Below are 9086 nucleotides of genomic sequence, written 5' to 3'. Positions count from 1 at the left end.
GTATATAAAAGTTGATTTAGTTTTAAAAACCCGATGGAATTAGTAGTTCTTGGAAAATGAGAAAATGACTAAAACACCATTGAATCTCATTAAATAGTATAATTATTGTTAGTAATGATGTGTAATCAATCTTAGCTCTTAATTCAATTAATAAAACATTCAAGATTTGTTCTTACTGTTTTTAAATAAGATAATGTTTGTATGGGATCTTAATTCTAAGATATTATATATTATAAAAAAGAAATAATTAAATGAAGAGAGTTAGAGTAAAATAACTGTATAATTTTTTATACAAGTCATATATATTATTACAAGGTTGCTAAAACATGAGACTAAAATAGTTAGATTTTAGGTTATTATATCTGACTTGCTTAATATAGAGGTCGTGATAGAGTTCACTAGTTTAACCAAATCAACCAGTAAACCCAATCAATCAAACAAATCGATCAGCTAAGCTAGTTAACCTGTGTATTATGCCCACCAACCCGTTTAACACAATTACGACATGAATGCAACCTGCTTACAATCCCTTAATCTGTTTAATTAAATATATCATATTTAACAATCTTGTTTAATTACGCGTGAGCATTTACATCCCTTCCACTAAATAAATCATATAATTACCCTAAAAACAACTACATGTTCTATGTGATTTCAATTAAATAATATTTTTTTGAGTTAATTACACAAATAGGTCTTGTGGTTTATACCTAATTTCGCCTTTGGGTACTAACTTTATTTTTTAACAGATTTAGGTTCTATGGTTTCAATTTTGTAACACCTTTGGGTACTAACACCAAAATTAGTTAATTAATGACTAAAATACCCTTCCATTTTTTAAGTTTATCAATGTAACACATTTAGGTACTAACACCTAATTTTATTTAAGTTTAAATCAATTTTACAAAATATATTTATTTTTTATATTTTCATCTTTTTATTATATCTCTTAATTAACATAAAGTTTATTTATTTTTTTATTTTCATATTTTTATTAAATTTCTTATTTAACATAAAATCTACTTGTTACACCAATATTTTTTAAATAGATTTTTTAAATAAAATCTACTAGCTATATAGTTTTACGTAAATTAAATTTCCTACTAGTTTTAAATAATGTAAACCTTACTTGTTTTCAATTTTGGATATATATGATTGATAATAATAATAGTAAATATCTTTCATGTAAAAAAAATTAAGCCATTTTTAACTTGTTTTTTTGTTCATTTACATTTTACTATTTTAGAAAGATATTTAATTTACATAAAATCTACTAGTTGCACCAGTAAAATCTACTAGCTTTATAGTTTTATGTAATTAAATATCTTTTTTACAAAAAACGAGTTAAAAAAAGGCTTAAATTTTTTTAGTTTTATCTAAAATACCTAGCTATATAGTTTTATCTAAAATATCTAGCTATATAATTTTATGTAAATTAAATATCTTTCTAAAATTGTAAAATGTAAATGAAAAAAAAGACGAGTTAAAAAAAGGCTTAAATTTTTTTACATGAAAGATATTTATTATTATCAATCATTTCAATCCAAAATTGAAAACGAGTAAGGTTTACATTATTTAAAACGAGTAAGAAATTTAATTTACATAAAACTATATAGCTAAGTAGATTTTATTTAAAAAAATACTGGTGTAACAAATAGATTTTATGTTAAATAAGAAATAAAATAAAAATATGAAAATAAAAAATAAATAGAGTTTATGTTAATTAAGAGATATAATAAAAAGATGAAAATAAAAAAAAGTAAACAGATTTTGTAAAATTGATTTAAACTTAAATAAAATTAGGTGTTAGTACCCAAATGTGTTACATTGATAAACTTAAAAAAATGTAAGGGTATTTTAGTCATTAATTAACTAATTTTGGTGTTAGTACCCAAAGGTGTTACAAAATTGAAACCATAGAACCTAAACCTGTTAAAAAATAAAGTTAGTACCCAAAGGCGAAATTAAGTATAAACCACAGGACCCATTTGTGTAATTAACTCTATTTTTTTATACATTTATCATTACAATTTTCTCTCTTCTCTACTCACAACCAGTATTATAAAAATCGGGACTACTCGGCCACTAGTCGGCGGTTAATTGCTAGTCGGCTAGTAACTGAGTAATTTTTCGTTAACCAGTCTATTAATCATTAGTCGGCTCTGGTCGGACCTAGTCGGGTGGGCAAAAATCGATGATTCTTGCCAGATTCCGACAAAAAATCTATATATTATTCCGGCCAAAACCTATAAATTAGCCAATTTCTAACCAAACCATGTGAATTCCGACAATTAATCTTGCATACTTAAAAAGAATGAGTTGAGGAAGAGTGAAAAGATGTTTACTTATAAAATATATATATGTATACATAAAACTGAAAATTACATCTAAAAAACTGATCCGATTAATCTCGATTAATTCCGAGCAATCGTTGGTTCCCACCTAACCGGCCAACTAGTCATTAACGAATTCTCCAACCTTACTCACAACCACTTTCAAAATATATTAAAAAAATAAATACAAACGATGAATAATTTCCCCTTAAAATATGTATACAGTAACATTTTTTTCCCAATTTATTTATATATTTTTTTTTTTGAAAATTATTTTATTTTCCCAATACTCATAACTATTTACTCACCATCTTTTACACTTTGAGTAATCTTGTAGTAGCTCGAAGCTAAACTATGTTCTTGGGAAGTTTATTCATGAGATACTCAACGTGGACGGTTCAGATGCGTTTGAGAATTTTTCAGAAAATTAAAGGCTACCGTTAGACACCATCCACTTTAACGGCGATTTACACGGTAAAACTGTAAAGAACAATTCATCCTCTTCGTACCATCTCCAAAAACAGTCCATCCAAAACGGTAATTTGAATTCTCTCATACTTTTACCATTTTCATTCGTCACTTCATCCTTTTCATGTTGTTAAATTCATCGTCAATTTCACAGTATTTGTATCTGCGTAATTCAATTTAGCTGTTTCGTTATCATTCACCAAATCGACGTAATTCAATTTAGCATTGAGCATTGATTTTGAAATTATTAGGTAAATGTTCCTTCGTTATTTCATTGTTAATTTTACAGTATTTGTATGTGCGTAATTCAGTTTAGCTGTTTCTGTTTCGATATAATTAGCTAAATCGATGTGATCGAATTACACACTGTTTGATTTGCTGTTTTCATCATGATATCTGTAATATACTAGTTACGTCCTAATTGTTGTTGATTGAGAATTTCTCATATTCCTTGTCAACCGCATTGATTTTAATATTATTAGCTACGTAGTGTATAGGTCTAGGCTTGCTATTAGGGCTGTGACAATAAAATAACTGGATTTTAGGTTTTTGTTAACATGTAAAATAGCATATATAATTTTCATTTTTTTCCGGTGTATCGCTATTTATAAAATAGTAGCGCGCTATTTATCACTATTCGCTATGTAGCATGCAGGTTCCTTATTGCTATTTGACTCAAGGCCGGCCCTGAGAATTCGTGTACCCTGTTCGAGTTCGAAAAAATGTGCTCTTAGGTCTTAACGAAATTAGGTATTTGGCTCACTAAAGGTCTAAACCTAATGCCAAAGGGGTTGATAACTAATCTAAACCATAAAGAATAGTTTTGTAAGGGGGGCTATATTGGTGTTTGTATAGATGTACCCAATTAAAAATATATTTTACATATACATATCAGGTTTTTTCATAAAAAAACGTGCCCCTCGAAATATCGGACCCTGGCAGGTGGTCCTCCCCGCCCACCCCCAGGGCCGGCCATGCTATTTGTCGCTATTCGCCATCAACAACTATGTATGAGAGGCATATGTTACATTAGGTTAATTAAGATTGTTGTCAGTTGTTCAATTGCTATTTAGGATGCGGAATTGCGGACGTTAGTCATTTAGGATTGTTCAATCTGTGAAATTTTCGTGTAAATTTTTCGGTTACTGATCTGTGGAGGTAATTGATGTTGATAATTTTGTAGGAATGGCGGAAACAAAATCACCTAAGAGGAAGCCTGTTTTCACCAAGGTTGATAACCTGCGTCCTGGAACCAGTGGCCATAATCTGCTTGTGAAAGTTGTTAGTTCAAAGTTAGTCTTGCAAAAGGGCCGGCCTGATGACCGTCAAATGCGAATCGCTGAATGTTTGGTAGGTGACGAGACCGGAACTATACTGTTCACAGCACGGAACAGTCAAGGTAATTTTCTGTTAAAAATATACTTGTATCATATCAGAAACAGAAACAGTCAAGGCAATGTAAAACTATATATAGTTAACCGTAACCTAAACGGGCTGAATAGTTGACTAATGGCCTAACCCTAATATATTCTAACGAGGTCAATCATTCTCATTTTTCTATGTTAAACGTACGTTGCAGTGGACCTGATGAAAGCTGATGGCACTGTAATTCTACGCAATGCAAAAATCGACATGTTCAAGGGATCAATGAGGCTTGCAGTGGACAAGTGGGGCCGCGTCGAGGTGACAGAACCTGCCAGTTTCATTGTAAAAGAATACAACAATTTGTCCCTCGTTGAATATGAGCTTGTGAATGTCGTGGAAGAGTGAAGGAGATGAAATGCTGAGGTGTCATGCCATTATTGGTGTCATAAGAACTGAATCAGCTAAAATTTCTGGATAGAGTTCCATTGGTTTTTTGAGATTGGGATTTTTCAATAGTTATGTTCTTCTATAGTTCATGATTTTTGATATTTAAGTGAAGAATCTGGAAAACGAGCGATGATAAGGACTGGGATAAGTGGTGGAACCTTCAGCGATTTTAGTAAGCGAGCTGGATGAGATCAAAAGCATGTTTGTTTTGGTTTTGTTTCAATAATAGGACCTGAAATTGGAAGTATAAAATGAGTGCAGAGATCGAATTTCGGATTGTTGTTGGATAAATGTATCATGAGTTATTAATCATGTTGGCCCGGAAGTTATTATTCTAATGATAAAAAGGTTACTTATGTATAAACTGTTAAAACTAATTAAGTTTTGAGTAAAGATTAAAAAGGTATTATTTACATAAAAATAGAACATATAAAGAAAAGAGTAAATTACAAGTTTTGTCCTTTATATTTGTCCTAAATTTCAGGCGCTGTCCTTTACCTTTAAAATTGATGACTTTTGTCCTTAAAGTTTGAAAATGTTGCACGTTATGTGCTTTATGACAAACCCAGTTATAATTTTCAGTTAGGTTATGTCATGTGCACTGCACATGAGGGTAGAACGATCATTTCATCTCCCACTTGTCTTTCCCCCTTTTTAATACCCTGATAACATCCCAATCGTTAAATCACCACCTGACGTGGCGCCCACGATCAAATCAACAACAAACATCCGATGGTCATAACCGCTCAAAACACGATTAACATCGAGACACTAATGGGGACGATCGATCGATTATTTATGCATATAAAACCATGACCAAACAACAAAACTGAACGCAAGCATATGTAAAACCCATTTGGTGCATTAGTTCATACAATTATTCACTCATTTTTAGTCGAATCTCGCTTTTAACGAATGTCATCAATATATCAATATTCGAATGAAACCAAAGACAATTGCCAAAAACACGCCTAGGCATAGGCATGACGGACCATGACAAATTTCACATTGTTCGATAAAGCTCTCCAATAGAATGCCCAAAAACCATAATCATGTCAGACTTGCCCCGCGAACAGTCTCAAACCCCCCCCCTCTCTCTCTCTCTCTCTCTCACACACACACACACACACACATCATCATCATCATCTACGTTGGTGCCACATCCCTTAAGGACAACCAAAAACGTCACTATTGGGGATACCGGTGTTTAAAGTGATTTTTACCAAGGACAAAAGAAGCACTTGAAGACTAAAGTGATTTTTACCAAGTGATTTTTACCAATGTTTAAAGTGATTTTCACAAAGTCAATTCCACATCCAAATAATCTCACAACTAAACTTGTCTATATAATGCAACATTTTTGCTTCCAAAACTTTGTGACATTGATTGTTTGTGCATTCATGCTACCATTTTTATAAATCTACAACCTGGGTATTCAAGCAATTACAGAAAGAACAGTAAGAGAAACAATTCTCACCCTCAAACATTCCAACACTTACTGTAATCTCATCTTCAATCATCGCTGTTCTGTTTCAGAAACTGGAGATCTTTCATTTGAAGCTGCACAGCTTCTTTAGACAACGCTTTAGGTTCCGGGTACCTTTCTTCTTCACCTCCTTCTGCAACTCTTTTAGCCTTGGCTTTCACCATATCCGCAATCTCAGACTGCCCAACAGAGGGGAAGACGACTTTGAGCATGATACATAGAAGTTGTTCATCTTCTTCTTCAATAAGATCTCTCCCGAAACAACAAACGTGTATAGCGTCAAGAGATTTCTCAACTCGGGCCTCCATCGGAATTGCGGGTGCGGGTACGTTTAGCTTTGATCGTTTCTGTAGGTTAAGAAAATGTTTAGAATTTGTAAAGCATTTAGGTTTCAATCTTCGTTTTAAAAAGCGTGTGGCGCTCTGATGCATTTTAATCCTAAAAGCCGATGTGCGATGTGAGTGCATCACGTATGTGAGGCGTTCGTTATTAAAACATACTTAAAATTACTTATAGATAACCAAATTTCTTAAGTGTCTCATGTAAGTCACTCAATCTATACTCAACTTTAACTAAATGTTCCAACTTTATGTAATTTTTATAAATATATATATTTTTTAAATTAAGTGAATTAATGAAATATATATGAATCTTGGTTACTATTTAGTGATTATATTTTTTCCAATATAAAATTGAACAATTATAGAACTTGGTTATTATTTATTGAATTTTTTCCTATACTATTATCTCCTATTTCAAGTTAATTAAAAAAAAGATAATCAGTGGATAGCAAGACTAGGTGTAATGGGCTAACACCCTTGATGAGGTGGAAATTTTTTAGGCGTGAAGTTAAAACTCGTGAAACCATTACACACTATAGGTGAAAAAAATTGAGTAAGAGCTCATGCTTACGTGGCAGTGATGTGGCAGACACTTTATGACGTGTCAATTAAAAAAAAATGAAACCATTACACTTAGTTTAAACAAAGATTCATGTACGCTTCATTTACCTCCACTGATTTTAAACTTTTTTTAACATTTCCAAACTCATTGCTCAATCGATGGTCTTAATTATTCAAATACTAGTCAACTGCATAATTCGTGGTTGCATCACCTGTAGTGATGTATCACGCATGCATCGCACATTATGCACTCCTGGTGCACGCATTTTAAAACCACTACTACTTTGAATGTTGAGAAACAAACCTCTCTGGCTTCATTCATCATGGCGATGAACGTCTCCTCCTCAAATTCAATATCATTCGAAATCCTCAGTCTAGCAACTCCTTCCAAAATCTCTTCAGATTTCAACAATCCAGCTCCTACAGCAGCTAACCAGCAGCATATCAACACGTATAGAGGATCCCCTGCCTGTTTCACATCAACAAATTTCAACCTAATTGTTCAATTATCCTCCAATTCAAATCTCCATGTTTTTACGCTTGTAAATGAACCATCCGTGAATCAAACGGACATGAATCATTTTTTTTGTTCACTTAGTTAAACAAACAAAAATGAACACATGTCTCGTTTGTTCATTTATGTTCATGAACGATCATTCACTTACATTAGTTCATTTACTTGTTTGTACAAGTTTGTTCATTTATATTTGTTAATTAATATTTAATATGTTCATTTAAATTTGTTAGGCTTATTACAATTTTGTGTAGTTTATGAAATTAAAATACCACCCCAACCAATTTAATCTAACTACATCAATTTTTATTCATATGTACTTTGCAGATGCGTATTTGAGAATTCACGTACCCTGTTCGAGCTCGAAAAAATCTGCCCTTTTGTAATGTTTTATTATTATTTAAAAAAAATCAAATTAGTATTGGGCTCAATAAGCCTAATACCAAGTGGGATAAATTCTAAACCACCAAAAATGATTTGTAAATGGGCGTATACTCAAAATCACGGCCTTGTGCGGAGGTCCTCCCCGCACACCATCAAAGCCGCCACGGGTACTTTGGATTGGTCTTAGCTCAATTATATCCATTCATTTATGTTCGTGAACCATTCATTTATACGATTCACCAACAAACATAAACGAAAACGAACACATTAACTTTCTTAACAAACCAACACGAACAAGAAAACCGTTTTCACTAACCTACTCATGTTGTTCGATTAAAGTTAAACAAACAAACACGAACCGACACTATTTTCCGTATATATTCAGTTTAATATTCCAACAAACAAACATACATACCCGTCCTCTTCGATCCTGAAAGTCAATAAAAGCCCTAGAATCATTGACCGACGAATTCTTTCCAACTCTTCTTCTAAACTCGGCAAAATCTATAAAATCACCGCCAACGCCACCGGTATCGGTCAGAATTCTGGCTACAAGACCTATTACCGGCAAGGCGCCAATAATTTTGTTGGCGAAACCAGAAATTGTATTAGAATCCTCCATGTATGACCTGATAACCACCACTCCATTGGATGATCTACAAGTGGTGGATTTGGTTGGGGATTTGTGGAGGTAATAGAGAGAGTTTGTTGCAGGCTTGCAGGTGAGAGTGTAGGTGTGTGTGAGATTAGTGGTGGTGATGGAGGTGATAACCACCATTTTTATGTTTGAGTGTGGAGTTTGATATTTTTGTTAGCCTCATCTGTTGGGGTATCTGTGGTTGCAGGATTTAATCCTGTAATCATGTGTTTTTTGGTTTTTATGGTTTGCCCCCTTGTAGTTTTCTTTATTAGGTTTTCGACCTCTTGCTTTTTAGTACATTTGGTTTGGTTTGGTTTGGAGTACGGGTGTTCAATAACCGAACCGTTAACCAAAACCAAATAAAAAACTGATGAAACCGAACTGAAATTAATTAAAACTGAATTAACCAAAAGTTGATTATCGGTTATTTTTTGTACCATCGGTTAACTGAAATTAACCGACCATTTATATTTATATATACTTTCATTTCATGTTTTATACTTTTATTTCATGCATCTATACCTTCATTTCATTTATTTATACATTC

At 32.6% G+C, this 9086-nt stretch overlaps 2 protein-coding genes across 3 annotated transcripts; one reads left to right on the top strand and one right to left on the bottom strand.

The window, feature by feature from the left end:
- The first annotated feature begins 2717 nt into the window (after nucleotides 1-2717).
- LOC110911185 (uncharacterized protein At4g28440) lies at nucleotides 2718-4969 on the top strand. 2 transcript variants are annotated; one of them, XM_022155788.2, is made up of 3 exons: nucleotides 2718-2870; nucleotides 3985-4200; nucleotides 4381-4969. In XM_022155788.2, the coding sequence occupies exons 2-3, from the start codon at nucleotides 3987-3989 to the stop codon at nucleotides 4569-4571; spliced, it is 405 nt and encodes a 134-aa protein (XP_022011480.1). In that variant the 5' UTR covers nucleotides 2718-2870; nucleotides 3985-3986; the 3' UTR covers nucleotides 4572-4969. The 2 variants fall into 2 exon arrangements, with proteins under 2 accessions (XP_022011480.1, XP_022011481.1); XM_022155789.2 differs by lacking the exon at nucleotides 2718-2870 and adding an exon at nucleotides 2908-3052.
- A 947-nt stretch (nucleotides 4970-5916) lies between these two features.
- Nucleotides 5917-8735, bottom strand: LOC110911184 (photosystem I assembly factor PSA3, chloroplastic). Its single transcript, XM_022155787.2, has 3 exons — nucleotides 8315-8735; nucleotides 7306-7470; nucleotides 5917-6446 (listed from the first exon to the last, which is right to left on the bottom strand). Exons 1-3 carry the CDS (start codon nucleotides 8675-8677, stop codon nucleotides 6126-6128), a joined length of 849 nt encoding a protein of 282 aa, XP_022011479.1. The 5' UTR covers nucleotides 8678-8735; the 3' UTR covers nucleotides 5917-6125.
- Nucleotides 8736-9086: the final 351 nt, after the last annotated feature.

Source organism: Helianthus annuus, chromosome 15 (genome assembly GCF_002127325.2).
Source record: "Helianthus annuus cultivar XRQ/B chromosome 15, HanXRQr2.0-SUNRISE, whole genome shotgun sequence".
Classification (NCBI taxonomy): Eukaryota; Viridiplantae; Streptophyta; class Magnoliopsida; order Asterales; family Asteraceae; genus Helianthus; species Helianthus annuus.
Note: the sequence above shows the minus strand (reverse complement) of the source record. Positions and strands in the feature narration are given on the sequence as shown.

Bases quoted from the DNA above. Each gene is read 5' to 3' on its own strand.
- LOC110911184 (XM_022155787.2), bottom strand. From the start codon at position 8,677: ATGGTGGTTATCACCTCCATCACCACCACTAATCTCACACACACCTAC. The intron at 7,471-8,314 runs GTATGTATGTTT...GATGTGAAACAG, and splicing joins TTCAGGATCGAAGAGGACGG to GCAGGGGATCCTCTATACGT. The intron at 6,447-7,305 runs GTTTGTTTCTCA...CTTAACCTACAG, and splicing joins TGATGAATGAAGCCAGAGAG to AAACGATCAAAGCTAAACGT.
- LOC110911185 (XM_022155788.2), top strand. From the start codon at position 3,987: ATGGCGGAAACAAAATCACCTAAGAGGAAGCCTGTTTTCACCAAGGTT. The intron at 4,201-4,380 runs GTAATTTTCTGT...CGTACGTTGCAG, and splicing joins CACAGCACGGAACAGTCAAG to TGGACCTGATGAAAGCTGAT.